The sequence below is a fragment of the Petromyzon marinus genome, chromosome 22 (genome assembly GCF_048934315.1).
Source record: "Petromyzon marinus isolate PM22_M1 ecotype Great Lakes invasive population chromosome 22, UKy_Petmar_22M1.pri1.0, whole genome shotgun sequence".
Taxonomy (NCBI): domain Eukaryota; kingdom Metazoa; phylum Chordata; class Hyperoartia; order Petromyzontiformes; family Petromyzontidae; genus Petromyzon; species Petromyzon marinus.
The window spans coordinates 11,329,561-11,352,168 of record NC_133688.1 but is presented as its reverse complement, the minus strand read 5'-3'; the positions used below and the strand labels follow the sequence as shown (position 1 = coordinate 11,352,168).

Sequence of the window (22,608 nt, the reverse complement as noted above, 5' to 3'; positions counted from 1 at the left end):
TTACCTACGTGACTTTACCCAATAGAACCAAAGAGTATGGATCCTTGCAGTCACGAAAGCTTTAAATCTAGAAAAGTATGTGAACTCGCAACCTTCCAAGAGCGAGTCGTGGCGTGTTGTAACCGCAAACGCCGCATGGCTAGATAAATACGATTTTGTTAAAACAGCTGTTATCGCCTGGAAACACTAAAACGCGGCCTGCCTGCATTATGCATAACGCAAAAACAATGCGGAGACATGACACGCGGTAACCCTTATAAAGTTCCTATCTACAATGGGAGATGATACACGGTCGCACCCACGATAGTTGGGTGGGATGCGCGTGTGGTATAAACTGTTTACACGTCGAAACCAAATTGTATTGCGTGTCACACTATATAACCACGCAGGGTGGCGCAAAGCTTATGTAAACTTGCACCGGCAAGCAGGACAAAAGAAACACAAGTTTACAATAAGGAAAAAAACAGCTGTTTCATATCACAATTCCAGAAAAATAATGTTGCGGCGTAGAAAGTTGCGATGCCGGCATTTCACGTACGACACTAACTTTCACCAAACATTCTCGATATGCTTAGTCGCAGTGTGCCGCGTCCAAGGAGTGCATTACAGAAGACGGGATAACGAAGGGCGGGAGGTGGGTGGGGTGGGGGCACAGCTGCCGAGTTCAAAGGTGGCTGTAGCGGGCCCCCGCTACAGCCACCTTTGAACTTGACAGCGCGCACGTGGCCAACTTGAGTCGCTTGCGTGGGCCACACCTCCTGCAGCGTCCGTCTATTCCACGCATTTCCTTTCGAGCATTTCACAACGGTGGCGACGAACTACATACAACACGGCGTTGTTGGATAGACACGTGGATACGCACACACCCTTATAAAGCTTCCACCCCCCCACCATGTAGGTATTAGCAGGAAGTTGCGGAAAGTTCCTGTTTTGCGAGCGCTTATTAAAGGCCGGCACGGTACACGAGGGGGTGAGTGGTCAGCAAAACACCCGGCTGGCTGCCTTTGACTCGGCACTGCTGATGATTACACACCGCACCCAGTACTCATCTAAGGCTGAGTCGACCTAGGGGAGGCCCAGGATCAGTTCAAATATTCGTCACCGGTATTGGCCGGGAGCGACACCCAAACGCGGGTCGCAAGGTTCAAAGCGCAGTGCGCTAACCGAAATGCCACCGCTCCCCACGTACACTCACACACACCCAAAAAAGCGGTGCCGTAAATGCTTAAGAATTACAAAAATGCTGCCTTAAAGCATTTAAAGTATAGGAGGGCTCAGGGTTTTATTTGTGACATTTCTGCCAGCGATAAGGATTTTCACAAAACTAGAGTGAAACATTGCAATGTAAGTTAATACACAAAAAATAGTGTCCCCATTTCCACGTGGAATCTGCCAGTGTATTCAATTAAGTAAAATTTGCGTGATCTATAATCCATATCAAATCACGTATGTTTGTGTTAACAATCACGCATACGTATGCCCGTATATTGAATAAGGCCATAACATTGATGCTCCGGTGAACTTAGGACAAATAACATGTTAATTAAAGTAATAAGGGGTTTCTTTTCTGCTGTCACAAAGATGAAATAAAGATCTTTGCATTCGCCGACCTGATTTTTTGTTTAGTTGCGAAATATAAAACAACATCCGTGACCTCCCACTGTCACATTGATGATTGATGAGCGTGCGTGAACAATGATAATCTTAACAAAGATAAACGATGGAGTCGAGTTGACTCAAAGGGTTAGAGATCTGACAAACCTTCCGATGAAGAGCCCTGCTGCTTTGTAACCTGGGATGTCAAGGTGAAATTGAACGAAGATTTTTTTTTTTACATACGCCTCTCTACTTAAACAAGCTTGGTTGGGGTGGTTCTCATTATTCTTATTATTATTGACAGCGCCGAGGCAGTGATATAAGTTCCACGTTACTAAGACAGGGGCCAGTCACAGTACGGAACACCAACTACTGACTTTCCGTAAAAGTCCGACTCATTCTTTGACCGCAGAGAAGATTTAGCCAAGTTGTCCACTGACCAAAATGTAAGCTTTGTGAGACCTTCCAGTTATGAATTGAGTGATTTAGCCTCACTAGGCACCATCCAGCCTAAAGTACGTGTAGTCGTGATAAACTAATAATTCAGATAATTACAGCCCACTGGCAATCCAGTGCCGGATGAAGGCTTTCCAACGTCATATCGACCACAGGGGTTTGCCAAGCCACACTGGCCATTATGGTTAAGTAGGATTTCTACTGTTGCAATAATAATGGCATAACTGTTTCTACAAAATATAAAATTATAATAAAAAAACTCCCCGTCCTTTACAAATTGCATCTCCTATATGATTTTCATATTTATATATACATATAAATGTATATATAAATATGAAAATCATAGAGGATTTGACCGAACACACAACAAACAGTAATGCCACTAGCTCATTTCAATCGCAATCATTACAACTGCGATGGGCATAAAGTATTAACGCCGCGTGCAGCTCGCGCGCGCCCAGGCCCGTGGTACCTCGACGGCGAGACTCGTGGCTTGAGCGAAGGGTATGGGACACAGAGCAAGATGCACACAGCGCACAGCGCGAGGTACGGCATGCCGGGCAGCACCCTGTTCCCCGGCGCCACGCGCTCTTGCAAATCTGCGCTCGGCGCTCGATGCGGCTCGCCCGGCGTCCACCGGTCGTCTCCGCGGAGAGCGTAGTTTCTCCCGCGGTCGCAGGCGCACGCCGCGCAGTCGGCCCAGCAGCAGCGCACGAGCGGAGGGTTAACGCCCCCCATGGCTCTCGCTTGACGATGCGCGGGCAACTCCTTCATTGGCGCCTCCGTTCTACCACCGGGGATTGTGAGGAGGGGCCCGATTGCAGCGACGACGTTCCATCCCATTGCTCAACGGACGACGTGCGTGGAGGAGTCGGGAGGACGGAGCTTTTGACCGTTTGAGTTCATAAGTCGCCGCGCAAAATCGTGATGTCCTGCGACATGCTGTTGCTGTGCAGGGTAAGTAGTTACAAGGCTGCGTGAGAGTTACGCACTGGCCATGATATGCTTGGAGAGCGGCAGGCAGCTTTAAATGTCAAGAGTCAGAATCGTCCAGTTCTATGAGACCTGTTAGACCTGTATGACGCTATCTAAGCACTCAAACACACCAGGATATATACACGTCCGGACACAAGCCCATTGACAAAAGGAATGAACCAAAGTATAAACTAGGAGACAGATCACATAGCTCCAACCACTCTTAAACAGCAACCGATGCTTTTGTAGTTCCCGAAAAATGTCCAAAGCTCAAATTTACACTTACGTATGAAAGGTTTTTTTTCTCTTGTAATGTTTATATAGTAGCAAAGCTAAACTATCGCTATTGTATGTTTGTGAATCTCCCCAAGGAACGGGCAATGGTTTGGTCCAATCGTTCAAAGGGGGCAGCTTCCAGCGCGGCACTTTTTACATCATCACTTGCCACGATCCCACGGATGACACACATACAAATGTTCACTGAAGCGCAACACCCTGTAATCCAAGGCAAATGTTGTGCTGCAATTTGTTTAAAAAGTAAGACCTCTATCTAAATAAATGAAAATGAGATTTGCCTCCATTTTATATCTAGCTTCGAGCCATTTTGGGCAGAGTATTCGACTCGCGAGTGGAAAGTTGGAAAAAAAAATCCCGGTCATTGTCGACTAAGCCCATCATCCCTCTTGGGTCAACAAAATGGGACATTAAATGTGATTGTTCTAGGGACAGACACCATGGTCTCTGCCAAGATAATTTGTAAATTTCTACCAATGCCTCAAGTCTGCCAATGGACATGAGCAGGGCCCCGTGATCATTTGCACAAGGAGACACTGACTGAAAACATTTGTACATCGTTTTTGAAGGTTCGTTGCCCGAGACATCAATATCTTGATTATCTTCTGAGTGACAATCAAAATACACCTGTTATTACTTCAATAAACCAGTTATTCCTATTAGAATGACTGAAGCGGAAACTTTGTAAATGTCTCAGGCTTATGGCTACATATTGACACACATACGATTACAAAAAAAACATTACTGACATAAATTAAGTCGCATTTCATTTTTTTTTATGAATCCACCCATATAGAACACTTTTCCGAATGAACAAATGTACGGAGACTACGTAAAAAAATTGCTGCTCATCTCATTTTCGATGCGGACAAGAGGACTCGCGCCATAGTTTCATCCCATTCTTACTGCGGACGAGATAATTAATTTAATCAGAATAATAAAATACCAGTTCCTCCCATGGTAATCTGTGAACAAGCACATCTGCAACGCATGTGCCATTGATACAATGTTCGCCACATTTGGTGAAATAATAACAAAAATTCCCGTTATAAATGTGTCTGTGTGTATATGAATCGATTGGCGGTGACCCGGGTCACCATCATGACCCGGGGGTGCCAAAACCTCCATAACTCCGAAACCAGAAGGCCTATGACGACGGGAGATGTCACCGAGCCCGATACGCACGCCAAATATGGAAATAAAAAACTAACGCAAAACACCCATAAAAAAGGGGGGCTGCTGGGGATTTGTGCGTGGCAACGGCTGTTTATCGCTTGTTTTGAAGTACATCAGGATGCTGGTCTGGTCATTCCCCAGCACGTTCTGCTTCTTACGGGGGCGGCCACCCTCCTTGTCTTTGGGAGCGAGACCACTTGGGAGGCAATGGCGCACCAGGCGCTCTCTTGGTACGGCCGGCAGTCACGGTCGTGCTGGCGGGATCGACATTGTCGTCCTCATCATCGCTCCCAGCGTCGTCCTCCGGCAGGACAGGGTAGTACCAGCGATGCTCCCAGAAAAAAACCTTAAACTATGCCCGGCCCACCAATATTTTGCGGTGACCCGGGCTACCGCCAATTGATTCATATGGCCGGGCATGGTGTTGGCCACCCACCCCCTCGTGTGCTGTGCCGGCCTTCAAAGGTGTTCGCTAACATCACTTGCCCCAACAGTCTGTTAAAGGCTATACAGGGGATATTTGTCTTTGTGTATATATGTTGCATGTGTATTCTTGCCAACACTGATGGGGAACTTTTAAAGCCCATCCTCTGGCACACACATTGCATTTAAAAAGCTTTCTTTGGGCAGTTGTGTTCTACAAATAATACCTACTTAGGAGGTAATGAGCTAGTTTACAGTTCCCAAAGCATGGAAAACATTGACACAGCATGCACAACATTCACTCACGCACACAACAAAGATAAAGATCCCCCGTATAGCCTGTAACAGCCTGTTGCGGAAAGTGCTGTTAGCGAGCACCGATGGAGGTTGGCACGGAACACGAGGGGGTGAGTGGCCAGCACCATGGCCGGCTGCCTTTGTCTCCCCAGTGGCGATGTTCACTACACACCGCACCGGGCACTCATGTGAGGCTGAGTCGACCTCGCACACACACATCACCTAACACTTACACCCCGTCATGTCCACTGCCCCTTTATGAGAGCCTCAAATCCTACAAACAACAACACAATGGTTGTCTAAACACTGGGTGTAAACTATTGATATGTCAGTCCTCCTGAAAAATCAACCAATCCAGTGACATTTCTTACAGCATCAACAGTCCCGTCACTGTGAACGGGACTTTTAAACACGGTTTGTCCTGCTACGTCAGTCTATATTTGTGTGATCTAACCTGCATTACAACCGCACCTCATCCAAATGTTGTATTCTGAGGAAAGAGGAGGGAGGGGGGAAAGAGTTGCTTTATAGAGAGATTAAAAGGCTCAGGCAACTCACAATGGCCAAGTTGGAGCGGTGAGTCAGCACCACTGACATCCTGCCGTTTGATTTAGCAACCTGATTGTCAACTGTGGCAAATTTCAGGGTCTCAGCCTGGTCACCAAGAATGCAGAATCACTCATAATGATTTAAATTTGTCAAGTCACTGACATTAATTAATGCCAGCTTTGGTAAATACAGATCATGTGATTATTCGTTGAGTGACACACAGCAAACCATTGTATACAAAACATGAAGGACTGCTGTCTCGCGTTGGGAAACGAGAGGCCTAATTTGAAGCGACTCCAGGAATAATTCTGTGGTGTCATCTTCCGGGGCCATTCCCCCAGTCCAGCTCTGCTCCATGAAGGAGTTACATCAGCACACTTCTTCATTTCACGTTATGACTCAGGATACAATAAGTGTGATTGAATACAAAAATGTCTGAACACGTTATAACAGTAGTCAAGTGAGATTCATTATGTATATTCGCAGATTATGTAACGCTTTTGAAGGTGCTTTTGTCCTCGGAAGTATTCAAGCCGCAATAATAAAGGTAGGGGGCGCGTGATAGCCGTGCAGGAAGCTGCAAGTGCCCGTTAGGGAAGAGCGGGGCTTGGATAGCAGCCTCTGCCTGGGATGACGAGCCTCGACTGACAAGAGTCAAGATGCCGAGCCTGGTCCCTTTTAATGCTGTTTTAATTGTCTGTAAGTTTTAGCACGTACTTTTATCAAGTTGGCCAGTTTTTTTAATAGTGCAAAACGTGTCCATAGTTTGGGGGCTAAATGACACCCAAACCACGACGGCACACCTACCCATTTGCAACCATATTACCACAACGGCAAGGAGCTCCACTGTGGTTGTGTATCACGTGCCAAAAGAGGCAAAGAGCCTCGATAGGTTTATTTCATCTATGGTCAAATAAAGGACACCGACTGATGCGAGAAAACATATGGTATGTGAACCCAGCCTCGCTCATGATACCGCATCACCCGGAAGGCTCGTGTCTAATGCTCACGAATGGCCCCCACATCTCTGATATATACCAACTATGCCTCCATGTTGCTTCACACCATCACGCTTACAAACGTCTCTCGCCCATTTTTTTTAATGATACAGTTGCAATTGAATGACAAAGGCATACGCAATGAAAGGTGAAATAACACGTAAGGCTTTCACGACCAATATTATCCAGAATAGGTTTTTTTTTTATTCGAACCAATCTAACCCAAAAAAAATCTATCAAAGGTGAAATATTTAACTAATATATTTGCACAATACACAGTTCTGTGCTTATCTCAGATGGACACATGCTAAGGTGAGCAGTCTATAGACACCGACGAAATATGGCCTTAAATGCTGAGATACAAGCAGGTAAAACCTAAAGGCAAATTCTTCCTTGTTAACTCGGTGGAGTTTTACTTTGCTTGGGGGGTGGCAATGCACTAGGGGCTGACATTAAATATTCAATGTGAGCTGCAAAGAGATTTACAAGCTTCTGTCTGCTGCTCAATGAAGCTGAAGGAATACAGTGTTGTCTTGCAGGTGAGTACAATAGAATGTTGTTTTATCACGACGCATCAACTTTACAATTGTCCATCATTCAGACATCTGTCATCCAAAACACGGTTGATCTATTTCCAAAAGTAAATAATCGGTTTTCTGGAACTCATTCAGTTGGTAGTGCTTCAGTGCATGTAAAGGAGCGGCTCTGGGGAAGATGATACGACAAATCTACTTCCAGTAACTTCAAAAGATATCTCTTACACAACACTCTCAAGGGTTCCTTGCCACCGTAATCAAGATGTGCATACGCAACACGAGCGAACGTTCCTTCGCGCTCTATCCAAATCTGTAGACAAGTGTCAGTCATTATCATTAGACCACCTTTGCCAGTACCAAGAAAGCCGTCCCTTGGTGTGGACCAATCAGTTTCAAGGACAATGCATATATTATCATAGTATGTTTTTGGTTTGCATTTTGACTGCAGGTATTGTGGTGAATGCAGACATGAATCCTTGTAAAAAAAGGTTTCAGTTTTGTTGCCAGAAAAAAGGGGAAAAACCCTATTATTATTAAGTGTCAGTCATTTACCATAATCTCAACGAACCCTCGGTTTCGCAACTTTGCCTCCCAGCCCACACCCCGCCCCCACACTCACCATGCCCCACGACTATACAATCCCTCGTCCCAGCCATCTCAAATTGAGCAATCACTGGAAAGATGTGATTAGCCTAGTTAAACTTTAGCTACCGTGCAGTTTACTGCTAGACAGCCGGTTTAGATTTATTTTCATAAACATACCCATATTCCCAGTCTGTTACCCCCAGTTTCATACACTACCATCGCTATGGTAGTGTGTACCACAAGTTGTTTTTTAGCTTGCACATTTCAGTTTGAACTCCATACGTTGTTAGCCTGCGCATTGCCAATTTACCCACCCGGCAGCATAACAAAATTAGGCTTAATCCTAGTTTGCTTATCTACTTCCGCCATCTACATCACAAAGCCCCAGTTTCGGCCCAAGTCGTTGCCTCCCAGCGCACCCTCGGCTTCCCAACTTCACCTCCCAGCCCACACTCCGCCCCCACAACTCTCAATGCCCCCCTCCCTCGCGACTATATAATCCCTCGTCACAGCCATCTCTGTGAGACACACTTAAAGCGTTTGTGCTTTCGCTACGTTGTCCCCACCTGAAGAAGGACACTTGTGTTGCGCCCGAAACGTCGTGATTTAATTTAGTTGTTTTCATTTATTTTTACCTACGTGACTTTACCGAAAAAACCCAAAAAGTTCTTAATTGTGTTGGCTCAGCATTCCAACATAGCCGCATGGCCTTGAAATATCTTGTGTTTTTATGGTTACATTTATAATTTATTCAAATTTTCAGGTATGTCAAGTTAGATTGATTGCAATACTGTACACTATGATGCTTACAATACAAGGCATCTATGAATTGCACGTGTGTGTGTGTGTGAAAATATATAATTATTGGATCAAACGCCAACCCGCCAGGCGTGTGAAATCGTACCATGCCTTATTCCGTTTACGGTTTATTTAGGAGTACATTTTTAAACGTGGTGGTAAATATTATCCGTCTGTAATGAAAGTGAATGTAAACACGATCAAGACTCAACACGCCCACGTAAACATTTAACTCGCTACAGCCCACCTTCCAAATGAGAGATCAAATTGCCAGTTGGGGCTTATTCTGTGCTCTGTGCTTGGGCGACCTTTGGAAAACACTAAGTTTAGGTTTGAGTTCTGTTTTCAGTGTTTTACTTAGCCCGGAAAACAAGCCGTGTTGTCAGGTTTAACAATGAAAACCCGATTGCATTCAACGACCTCAAGCTATTTAGCACATTGGTTGCTACAGCAGATCATGCGTATTGTGTTTTGTTTTTTAAGAGTGTGACTTATCTCTGATTGTTAAAAATTATGGTGGAAATATTATGATTGGCAAAACTGTACAATCAGTTTGAGTATAATGGGGAGCATTATTAAAACGACAGTTAGTGCTGTTTAACACATAGGCTTTCGCGACCAATATTATTCATAATAAAGGTTTTTGGGTTAGATCGCGTTATTTATAAATGTGTTGTAACCCTCCACCACCCGACACGGCCAATCAGCAAAAAAGTGTCACGTTGACAAAAGACAAATAGTTCACTACTTTAGCCCACCGGTGTGTTGAAGAGTGAATCCAAAACATTTACAGTTTGAGTACGACGTTTCGCTGGTAATTACATCCAGCATCATCGGGCAATTCGCCAGAATGGTAAAGCCCTCACTTGCTCCCGGTCTTAAATAGAGCAGCAGGGTGACGTCATCATATAACTCATTAAGGTGCAGTGGTTTGAGGCAGAGGGGGGGTATTGTAATTACATAATCGATATGGTAATCAGGCAATGGTTATGATTAGTAATGAGTTGTAGATTAGTAATTAGTTGTAATGTGTGTTATTGTGATTATATGCTACGTTAGTAATCCATTAATTAGTATGTGTTTCCTCTATAAGGAATTGTAATATGTATTATTTAATAATACGCTTCCAAGCCGCACTAAGCCTGTAGCTGTCAGAGCGATTAAAGTTATTTCTATTTCTCTCAATTTCAATGGATTCTCTAATTAGACTTTGCCAGTAATAATTAGTTTTACACAACACTTCAACGTTATCAAAATCAATTGAGTGTCCTTGTGGACAAGCATGTTCTGCCACTGCCGACAGTTGTGTTTGAGATAATTTAATATTTATTTGGTGTTCTTTTAGTCTTATGCTGATGTTACGTCCCGTCTGTCCAATATAGCATCTGCCACAAACAATTAATCCGATATACACCTTCTGTTTATAATTTAGGTAATTCGTCTTTAGTGCAAGATACTTGTTTTTGAATTTTGTGTACTGTACCAAATCTTACTGTAATGTTTTGCTTTTGCATAACACGGGCTAATTTGTCAGTTACTCCTGAGATATATGGAATTTTTATTGTTTTAACAATCTGATCGCTTTCAGCAGTGTTGCTTTGCGATCGTGATTTGGCATTCAGTGCTCTGTTAATATGAGTATTATTGTAGCCATTCTGTCGTAATGCTTCTTTAACGTGTTTGAGCTCTCACTAGACTTTCACCGTCTGACACTGTTTTTGCCCGATGTATGAGCGTCTTGATAAGAGAGGATTTCTGAGCTGGAAGATGATGCGAATCTGCATTCAGATAAGTATCAGTGTGCTTTGCTTTCTGTAAACGCTGTGTGTTATTTTACCGTTTAGGCCATGTCCAAGCAAAATATCTAGGAACGGGAGTGTGTTATTCACCTCCATTTCCATGGTGAACTGGATGGCCGGGTTTTGTGCATTGAGATGATTTAGAAAATCATTACGTGTATCTTTACCATGTGGCCAGACAACCAAAGTGTCATCCACATATCTAAACCAAAAAGATGGCTTTAATGTGCTCGAGGCAAGTGCTCTTATTTCAAAGTTGTCCATGTACAGATTTGCTATAGCAGGAGATAAAGAAGAGCCCATTGCTGCTCCTTCCTTTTGTTTAAAGAAATCCCCTCTCCATAAGAAGTGTTATTTAAACAATGGTCAGCAAGTTTCGGAATATCTTTTGGTAAACCTGTATTCTTTACTAGTGTATCAAGTAATTTAAGCGATTCATTCACTGGAACCTTAGTGAATAGAGAAATCACATCAAAACTTACCAGAATATCATTAGGATTAAGTTTAATATTTGTAATCACATTCACAAGATGTTCTGAATTTCTTATGAATAAAGATGTCCTGCCAATGTAAGGCTGTATTTGTTTAGTTATATATTTTGCTAATTAATATGTGGCAGAGCTAATTGTACTTACTATGGGTTGTAATGGGATGCCGATTTTATTAATCTTTGGTAGCCCATACAGTCTAAGTGGTTTTAAGGCCCTTGGCTTAATTTGGTATTGCTCATTCTTAGGGATTAATGAATTTGCAATTATTGCAGTAGTCTTACGTTCTAAAGTATTAGTTGGATCTCGTTTAATTTTAATGTAGGTACTTTCCTCTAGTAAATTTCTAATTTTATTATCATAATTGGCTCATGACATCACTACAGTAGTGCGGCCTTTATCAGCTGCCAGGATTTGGATATCTTTATTTACAGGAGCTCTCTTAAGGCTTTTGCTTTGTTAGAGCTAATATTTACTTTTGGAACTGTAAATGTTGTGGATTCACTCTTCAACACACCAGTGGGCTAAAGTAGTGAACTATTTGTCTTTTGTCAACGTGACACTTTTTTGCCGATTGGCCGTGTCGGGTGGTGGAGGGTTACGACACATTTATAAACAACGCGATCTAACCCAAAAACCTTTTATTATGAATTAGTGCTGTGTTTGCAAAAGGGCTATCCAGTCTAAACATAACAAATATAGAACATAAAAAAATACTCTAAATAAAATTAACGTCAAACAAAAATCGTCGTAAGGACTGCGAAATGCACATTAAAACTAAATGTTTTATTCGGCATTTGGGAAATAATTCGCAACACACTTTCTGCCATAGGCGTGATAAGCAACGTGTAGGCGGGTTACGCACTGGAGTAGCACCCAGAAGACGGAGATCAAAGCGAAGACCTGAAACAATTATCCTCTTATTCTTAGTTCTTTTGGTAAAGTCACGTTGAAGGGAAACAACAAAATAATAAAATATTATTGTTTTTTATATATATTATTATTTTGTTGTTTCCCTTCAACGTGACTTTACCGAAAGAACTAAGAATATGAATTACTGCAGTCACGAAAGCTTTAAATCAAAATTATCCTCTTGTGGTATTGTACGAGGAGAATTTGGAGGCTTGAGTGTCAACCAAGAGATCTGGCCGACGCAAGGAGGAGATGGGCAAGGTGTGGTAGCATGTAGCATCAACGTAAATCCTCACAATAACATATTGACCTCAGCCTTGAGGCCCTCGGGGGAAGCACTCAAAAGAACGGCCAATTGAAAGCCGGCGCAAGTCAACTCCCCCAGTTTTGAGTGTCCCAAGCTCGTGCTATGCAGGGCTTAGCAGTAGCGCCAGCAGGTGGTGGGTACAGAACGACGCCTACAGAACACAGCCAACGGGCGGGGACCTGCGAGGAAAATAAATTCAGACATGATGTCCGAAATAAAATTCAGACACGTGAGGCATCATTAGTGAATCACAAAACACGGCACACTGAACGTGACAGTTAACCAATAGTTAGTTCTGCGTGAAATGAAAACCAGATTTCACGGCAGCACGCGGGGGGGGGTTAGTTTGTGTGCCACCTCTGGGGCCAACGCGATGCGAAACCAGTATCGACACAGCGCTTAATGCGTTCCAGGTGCAGCGCGACGGCGCACGCGGAGCACGCGGCAACATGCTTTGCCTCATTGTTGAGATGAAAGTCACGAGTCCCATGTTATACTACAACGTGTTCGCCGTAGTACATATATTTTATGGCCTGTGTATGTACATGGTGGCGTTGTGGCACGCTCTAACTTCTTAAACAGGGCAAAGAGAAAGAGTTGGCGCTGATTGTGTGGCCCAAATGACTGCCTCGTGAAATAAAACCTACTTATCCATATTCCTTCACTTGAATAATCTCATATTATTAGCTGAGGAGTTAAACTGTTTGTGATGCAAGTTCAATTTTAATTGAATAGTGGCACAGTTTCTTGCAAAAGCATTGCAGGAATTGTCGTATTATCGCGAGGGCTGCAAGATGCCAGCAAAGGAATCGGTGCGGTCCACAATTATATTTATTCCCCTTGCACAAGTTATTTTTTTCCCGTGGACTGAATCTATCCATGCGGATAGTTGAATGTTACTCCCTCGTGTGCGTGGGTGTTTTCCCGGGTATTCTGGTTTTCTTCTAACATTAAGGCCAAAATTTCGATTTAAAGCTTTCGCGACTGCAAGGATTCATCTTCTTTGGTTCTTTCGGTAAAGTCACGTAGAATGAGAATAAAATAATAAATAAAATAACAATAAAATTCTCACCACGTTTCGGCCACAACACAAGTGGCCTTCATCAGGTGAAGGGACGAGACTGTCTGGAGGACAGCGCTGTCCTGTCCTCCAGACAGTCTCGTCCCTTCACCTGATGAAGGCCACTTGTGTTGTGGCCGAAACGTCGTGATAATTTTATTGTGTTATTTTATTAATTTATTATTTTATTCTCATTCTACGTGACTTTACCGAAAGAACCAAAGAAGATGAAGGCCAAACATTCGTATGTGATATCTGGCCAAAACAGACCAATGTATGACCCTCCTGAAAGTCTAAAGTCTCGGTGAGCCTCTTTCTTTGGTAAATAATTATTGTTCATATTATCATTACAGCACAACATCGACTTTAATGAAATAAACATTTTTTTTACATCTATAAAAACTAGATCTCAGCCCAATGATTGGCGTCAGTTGTGTTAAGTGCACAGCGTCATTTGCTGGGGTTGAACATCTGTGATGATCTGCATAAAAAAAAACAATATAAACCGAACTGCCAAAACAGCTGACACAGGAATGAGGCAACGCCAAGTCACAATTCGTAGACAGCGAACTCCGATACGGCGGAATTGTTCTGCACATGTTAGTGGGATTGTGTGACAACCAATTCGGGGTTAGCGGCATATTTTTAGCCACTTAACTATGAACGTGGTCGAGCACATGCAGGGATTGACATGTGAACGTCATGGAAAGTAACTTGTCAAGTTAGAGTGGTTAAACAGCACACTGGCTCGAGTTTGATGCTCACAGATGTTGCCCAGTGAAATCTGCAATAAACAGAGTTTTAGTATATTTATGTTAAACCCAGTTTTCATAAGCTGGTCACCGATATGCCCTGGCTCAGTGACCACTGAGCTCAGAACTGTGCTGGACACTCCAGAAACTTTAAAACGAAATAATTGTATTTCCGCTCCTCGCTAAAAAAACTCACTTATTTTCACTTGCTCACTCCCTGACCCCTTAATCTCCCCCCTCATAAACACCAACCACAACCGGTTCACTCTTCGTATTCTCATTATATGGCTATCACTTATTCCCCTATTCATTAAATCCATTCATCATCATTTAGCTTTCAACCAAATTCACACGTCACAGATTCGCACCCTTTGCGTCATCTATTTTATTCACCCCATCTCCATCATCACATTCACACGTTGTACCATTCTTAATTCTCGGTAAAGCGCCTTGGTTAAGGCGCCTTGGTTAAGGCGCTATATACATTACGTTAAGATAAGATGGGCAGGGACACTGTGTACGACCTTGCGCCCCTCCCCCCCACCCACATACTATGAGCATACTATGAGGCTTACGCCTCTTTAACTCCACACAGATATAGTGGTGGAGAAATAAATTTCTCAAGTGCCCAGCATCCGTAACCTTTGACACTTGAGATATTTGCAGCAGAGGGGTCATGTGTGTGGGGCAGATGGTTTCCTCCTTCTCTTCGTGGTGAAGGGACAGGTGGGGGGGGGGGCAAAGCTCCCAAACATCATTAAGAGTTAATTATTATTTTACAAACATATCTGGAGTGCCCGGCACAGGAAGGAGAGTGCCATGGTCACCGAGGCTGAGCGTGTTGGTCACCACCGCATGAATAAATTACAAAAACACGTCATCCACTCTATATAGCGGGGCATTAAAGACAAGGCGTTGTGATTTTCTCCACCATTTAATTTACCATCTTTTGCAAGAGCGGTCCAAGGTGCTAATGTCACAACGCCAAATTGTTAAACAGTTCAATAATTCATAATAAAGGTTTTTGGGTTAGATCGCGTTATTTATAAATGTGTCGTAACCCTCCTTCAATAATACCGATACGCATGTAACAATTCACCTCTTCTTGCGATTTGGAAAATAATCACTACCTTGAGTTACGATACCAGAATAAATTTATTTTATGCTTTCCAACTAAGGATGAAGGCGCTCAATGTATTAGCTATGTCTGTGTGTCCATCTGTTTGTCACGGGAGAGTCGTGATAACCCTCTTAAAGATAATCCAATATAAACAAAGTCTCAGTATAAATTATGTTCAGGCTAACGAAAGGAAAGAGCCAGAAAATATGAGACTGACAATACATGACAGTACAAACGAAACAAAATATTATACCTTACAAAACACATCTGACTTCCAATCATTACAAATATTCTAATTGCCTGTAAGGGGGAATGAATAATTTTATCCCTACTCATAAGCATCCTCTGGGAGAGATTTCATCATGCTTTTTATAAGCCTCCTACTGGCAATGCTTCTGTAAGACCGGGGGGGGAAATATATATATGAATAATTATTTATATATTTCGGGGTATTTACATAACCCACTGCAAGCTATACATGTAGGCAGAACAGGAATGTGTGCATGCCACTGAGTTGCATGGAGACTAACGCTGTGCACATGAATAACAGTACAGCGGCTGGCAGACACGATGCAGTGCCTGTAATTCACCCGGCCTGGATAAACGGCCGAAGCATTGTAACCTGGAATTAAGAAAGGCTCTGGCTATCCCCTTACAAAACCAAAGGGGCGACAGATACAAAAGAACACACATCATCCCAAATTCCACGAAATTGACTTGTCCATTATGCGGGCCAGTAGATAAAAGCATGGGCTAACTGGAGTCCTGCTCACTTGTCAGCCAAAAATAGACAGCGATTACCACTGGAAAGTTCAAGTCAATGCGTTTCACTGCTCAAATGTTCTCAATCTTTGCTGTCTCCCTCTGTCCCTCCTCCTCCTCCTGCTTGTGCTCAATCCACGCTGTCGCTCTTTTTCTCTTCTTGCCCCTCTTCGCTGGAACAAACTTCCCCTCCACATTAAACAGTCACCTTCGCTCACGGGTTTCCATTCCGCACTCAAAAACTCGCGTATTTTCCCTTGCTCACCCCACGACTCCTTAATATCCCCCTCTCATAACCACCGCCGTTACTTTTCCCTATTCATATTCTCATTACACGGCTTTCACTCATTCCCCATTCATTCAATTCATTCATCATCATTTACTGTCATCAATTTTGCTTTCACCGAATTCACACATGACAGATTTGCCCATTGCTTCCTCTCATCTATTTCATTCACCTCATCTCCACCATCACACTCATATGTACTATAATTAATTCTGTGTAAAGCGCCTTGGATAAGGCACTCTAGAAATCCCTTTAAGAAAACATAAGAAACGCCTATGTGGTGCTGGTATTATTACCCAGGAGCGACCCAGACCCAGTGGTGAAAATTCCACATTCTTCAAATGGCAACCACTGCTGACTTGACAATTATTGACATTTCCATGTATCTATCTGGGAGAGGTGATGGGCTGAGGCAACCCATTGCCAGGATTTGAACTTGCAACCTTCTGGTTGTGAGTCAACTGAAGTGCAACATAGGGCCACCCAGCCGGACTGTCATGTAATTCAGAAAAATGTGAAACTGCGCAGAGGATGTTGACGCAGCGACTGACCTACAAACGCAGAATAATCGTAAAGATGCGGTCATTGCGCGTTGTTTTTCATAAGCCTGCTGTTTTTTCCTTTACTTTGTTCGGTACAGTGAGGCAGGCGGGCTGAACAGAACTGGAAAAAAAATTAATATTCTTTGAAGAGTGAGCTTCTCTGCCTGTGTCATTAGTGCTTAACCCTTTGCCGTTCCGATGATGTCACGTTTAAGTCAGTTTTTCTTCGGATTCCGTTCCGATTAAATACGTGTAAATCATCGAAACAAAACAGGAAGAAAAGCTAAAATATCTTCATCAGTACCGAGGGACAATCACCCTGCAACTAGCAGACGTCTCGGAATGGGAAAGGGGTTAAGAAGCGTTGAAACGCCACTGCATACACGTAGGTGCCAGGTGGCATGAAGCCTGCTAAGGTTGGCAACTTATAGCACACTGTACCTCATTTCCACAAACGTGAAAAAACACACGCAAAACAAAATACACTTAAGAATTTTCCTGAGAAAAAAATCCAATATTCGCATGTGGTTAATGTATGGGAAAGGGGCATCGTTGAGCTCCAAAACCACATAAAATTATGCTTTCCAATTTTAATTGCTTAAGTTACGGTTTCATTCGAGGTGATAATTCAGTGCCTAAAGAAACCCCAAAAGCACAGAGATAAAATTACAGAAACAGAATATGCATTTATACTGGAATCCTTATGCAAGTCAGCAACCTGCTACACTGCCTCCAACAGGCAGCTGTGCAACTCAGGCATTTTCCATCTTAGAATCAGAATATATATTTAGACTGGAGGAATCCGATGAGCTATGAAGCTCTTTTTAAAAGATGCCCATCTCTGTATGATCCACCAACTCTGCCCCCAGGTCACTGGATTAAAGGCGTGCACAGTCACCACCACACCCAGCATATGCTGTAGTAATGTACGAGCCATAGTGACGATTATTAAAAGTCACGTGGAAGTGTCTTCTCTCTGTCAAACGAGCATGCAGAGGTGCTCACTCCCATGAGGAGTCACGAGCCGGTAGTGGAAAAACCACAATCCCATGGCAGGTCTAATCTTTTGCGCCCAGAGGTTGATACTCATTTTATCAAACGTGTAGGGATGATGGGCTGAGTTGATCCTCTCACAATATTTGAACTGAATGTGGGTCAGCCACGATGTCGCCCAACTTGATAATAAAATAATAATAATCACGGAAACAACAAAAATAACTGCATTTGGTTAAGGAGGGCCTCAACATAGCCCGGAATGGTGAAACAGATCGCGAGCTGTTTTCGTGGCTTGTTTTGTCTTTCCGAAATGCGCACCACCAATTGGACGAGTGTTAACATCGCCCCCACCGGTGTCAATGTCACATCAACCCAGTTTAACCTGCGCAGAATGGAAGCAACTTGACAGCAAGGGCCGTGTCAACAACAGCTCTCTTCCCCCAGCAGGGCATTCCTGCGTGTGCGGCACACATGCAGACGTACACACACGCCGATGGGCTAAATTTGAACATCAACCGACTTTAACTCCGACGGCCTCATCGTGGAAAATACTTGGAAGTGATTTTTCAATGCCATGCAGAATTCGATGTGGCAAACCACACGTACACAGCGCGGTATTTATACCCTTGGCTTTTGAGATTCCTTTCTCCGTACCTCTTTGCAAAATACCATGTCTTTCGGTCCTGCACAGTGTCGAATCTCACACACGAGTTACATGTCAACACGAGTACTTGTCAACACCAGCAAAGACAAAAACGAGGACACAACAACTGGCTCGTACCTGTCCTCATGTCTCAATTATATATTTATCCACGCAACCTTCAGTCCTTGTCATGTCCCAAAGCGATCCCAAGTGGGGTGGAGATTATTCTGTGTTTGGAGAACGAAGGGAGTTAAATCAAGCCTGGTCTTGCTTGGCCAATCGATTCGACATGAACATTTTGCAAGAATAACATCTCGTCCTTGACAACTCATTTGCAAATGAAAGAACAAAAGTCTCGTCAACAGGCTTGGCAAAATTGCCAAGTCAACTTGCTCTGAAAAGTTACCATGTGTTTAAAAGGCGAGCATAAAACGTCTGAGATAAAACCACACCAAGTAAACTGTGCGACATAGCTTGTAATATCTTAAGTTCGTTATAATCTATTTTCAGTGCATTTGTGTTAGCCCTCTTGAGGGAAAGTTGTTGTTGCACTGCTTATTGGTAGAGCAATGGCCATTTAGCTTATCTCTATCGTAACCAATCTCTAGCATTAGTTGTAGTTCCATATTTCTCCCCAAAGGATTGCTTTTGTGAATTGGCAATAATAAAAATCGGTAAATGACGAGAAAAATCCATCATTAGCGAAAATATCATGGATATGACTGATAGCTTTTATACATGCAATGACCACCTTTGTGTGTTGTTAAATTTGATTTCCCAATAGCATATTTTAAATTGGGACAAAATCTCCAGAAACTACCTGGCACACCCCCCTTTGCATTACACAACAAATGATTTAGTTCTATTTTTCTGACAAGCCTTGCCAATGTAAATTCCCCAATTGTCTTCCCTGGTTGCCGGTGGCCTTGATAAACTACAAACATTAAAAATAGACGACAGAGGAAAGCGCGCATTAAATGCCGGTAATTATACACCACGTACATGTGACAGACAAGGATAAACTTCAAGTGATTTTAAGCAGCCCTGACATATTAAAGCTGTAACAAAACCAAAGCAAACATTTTCAGTCATTTATTGACAATGGGTACATGTGCCTGTCTGAGTGATGGAGTGGTTGAGTGCTTTACTCACACGAATAGGCTGCGAGCTCTCTAATCAGTCATTTGGGATGGGGGGCAGCTAAGGTTTTGGGGGACTGATGTACCGAACCAGACCAACAGCGATAACCATCGCTCTGAGCGACGTGCACAATGGTTGGCATGGGATGATGCCCATTTGTCATTACGTCGCAGTGTGTCGGTGACCGCCGTGTGAATATACTTGCTATTTGGTAATCATCCATTGGCCATTGTGCAAAAGCACAAATACATGTCTATGGGACCTTTTTGCTAGGTTCAAAAATGATGAAATTATTAGCATGTTTTGCTACAAGTATGTGTGGTTAATGCAGACTTGATGCCTCTAATAGGTGTTTGAACATCTTAACACCTCCTGATTTATTGCCAGAAAGGGTAAAACCTATTCTCACACAAGTACGATAACAAACAACCCCAACGTGTTCGTCAATAACACTGCCAGGAAAGGAAACGTGTACAGTGGGCGACACGTTTTGGGCAGCAGCCCTTCTTCATAGCACATACATAGAGGTGTCCTCTGTCACCCTGAATGTAGTGAGTAATATGTAAGTGTAAAATGTTAGTATTAATATGTTAGTGGTGGTGGAAGGGTTGATAAGGGAAGAGGGCGTGGGTGGTGGGGGAAGGGGGGGACCAACAAACCAAATTGACTACAGAACAAAATGGTTAATAAAGTTAAACACGCAACGACACAATGAATACATACGTAAACACATACACGGGGCTTTTGTTACATAGGTTGTATGTGCCGGACTGCCAATTAAGCCTCTTACTTTTTAATTCAGCAAAAAAATATATTGGTAATTTGATTGGAAAATAAAGAAACTACGTTTTCGCGAAACATTGAGAAATTAACTAAAAATAAACCTGTCCACAAGACTGTGTGTAATTTACAGCTCCGTACGATGATTTTGCATGGCTAACTTCAGTCAATCTAGTCGTTTCTTTGAACCCAAAGTCCCTGAAACCATCTGGCTGGCCTTGCTCCCAGTCATTGCATTGCAACCCCATCGCAAACTTTTAATAAACCCCATATCAACCTCGTGGCATGCAAATGCTGCCAAAACACTACAATGCAAATTTTCTTATTTTTTTTGGAGTGGACAGAACACGCACATTTTGTATAGTGGACTACAGTAGTCTGTGTGGATATTTGAGTATTATCTCCTCCATCGTGGGTTTCTTTGATTCCCTGGTTCCCTCCAACATGTACATAAACCAGTGGTTCTTAACCTGGGGTGCGAGATGACCTTTTTGGGGGTGCGAGACATGCCAGATTTTTTTTAGAAGGTAAATAATCGAAAACACAAAATAAGCACAGGCAAGTAAGTACAACTACTTTGTTTCATCAAACCTTATACATTTATTAACATTATACTTTTTTAATGATTGAAAAACAAAGGGGTGCATGGCTGCAGGAAAGGTTAAGAACCACTGAAATAAACCATTAAAAAGGAATTGGCCAAACATCAAAAAGTACGACCCTCCTAAAATTGCACCCGGAGACTCAATGATAATCAAATACCTTTATTACTATTGTTATTCATCAATTATTCAGCACACAGATTTTGGGGGAGCAGTGGCACAGTGGTTAGCGCACCACACTATGAATCCAGCAACCTGAGTACGATTCTCAGCCATGGCTAATTAAACCATGAAAAGGGAGTTAACATCTCGCCACGGCGGCGCCACAGGAGCCAGTGACATCTGAACTGGGCCTGGGTAGCCCTCTCTATTCCACTCCAGCACCCAAGCTTCACCAACCAGCACTGAGAAAGCATGTTGGGTCAAACAACTACCACGATTGACAGCATTCATCCAGCAGTGTACAATGGAGAATTCCCAGCTCACTGAAGCACAAAACAAAGAGACATTTCATTTTAGGATCAATAAGTTCAGACCACCGAGCTGAAAACAAAGAACTTTAAAGTGTTTGACGATGTATCTTCATTTGGCCACTGCAGACAGGGCTGAGAGCAATAAAAATCTATAAAAACAGGGATATATTTATTTTAACGTGCCAACCACAGGCCATCAAATCAACCTGTCAAGGTACTGGCTCAGGACCAATGGGGTATCTTTCCCCAGCGTCAGCTGGCTACAGCCTGTCACTGATTTTTATGTTATTGCAATTCTACACTCTCGTGAAATTGTAAACGAGGAAAACAATCTAACAGCCCTGAAAATCCTGTACTTTCAAGGATCACGATTTGTTTTTTTTGAGCAAACAAACAGCAAAAGAACCGGAATATCCTAAGCCAGTGGTAAAAATTCCACATTCCTATGTCAAGATCCAATATCGATCTCCACAGGCCAATCACTTGTGACTTCCCACAAGTTGGTACACATATCAAGTATTGTTCATGATGATGATGATAATAACAATAAAGTTTCAACTTATAAAGGTCCCGAAAGCAACAGCACGATTTAAAGTGGTGTGGTAACACAATTCTAAAAACAGGGTGAAGAAATTTTTTAAAAGTTTGGTTGAAGTTTATTTTATTTATTTTATTACACAGATGATCGCATTTAGCCAGTTACCCAGCTATTTTACAAAGAAAATCCATGATGCGTGAGCACAGCATCAACAAAACAAAGACATCAATATTGCAAAGAACTAGCACGAGGATATTAAGAAATATTATTGCACAACAAGCGAGGTATTTAAAAGTGGTAAACAAAACCTACACAATTTAACATGTAGGCTTTCGCGACCAATATTATTCATAATATTGAAATGAAAACCTACACAAATAAAAAAACAATGCAAATATAACGAGGGAAAAAATTAGGTACAGGTGCAAATAAATGTTAGTCTAAAAGTGACATAACACACAAATAAAATAAAGACAGTGCAAACATGTGGGAGCAAGAGGCACCACAAACACGGTAAAGGTAAAAGTATGCTCTGTGCTTTGTTTTAATCGGGAAATAAAGAGGGGGGAGAGAAGGGAAAGTACACCAAGCTGGAGATGAGTGGCAACGGTATTCCAGCATGTGGAGCAGCAATGAGAATAGAGCCGCAATGTGGTAATATTGGTGTGGAAGAACGTGGATGGGCAGGGAGAGTTCCTCGCAAGCTTGGGTAAAGTACTGGAGCA

The 22,608-nt window shown here is 42.8% G+C and overlaps 1 protein-coding gene across 4 annotated transcripts in view; it reads right to left on the bottom strand.

The window, feature by feature from the left end:
• LOC116945011 (SUN domain-containing ossification factor-like) overlaps positions 1-22,608 on the bottom strand; it is a 92,216-nt gene that overhangs the window by 50,744 nt on the left and 18,864 nt on the right. For 2 of the 4 annotated variants that reach the window (XM_032959058.2, XM_032959059.2), the window contains exon 1: positions 2,525-7,906. The exons of the other annotated variants lie outside the window; for them this stretch is intronic. In XM_032959058.2, coding sequence (XP_032814949.1) covers positions 2,525-2,895 — 371 coding nt within the window. In that variant the 5' untranslated portion in view covers positions 2,896-7,906. Of the gene's footprint in view, positions 1-2,524; positions 7,907-22,608 lie in introns of those variants that run through there. 4 annotated transcript variants of the gene reach the window in all.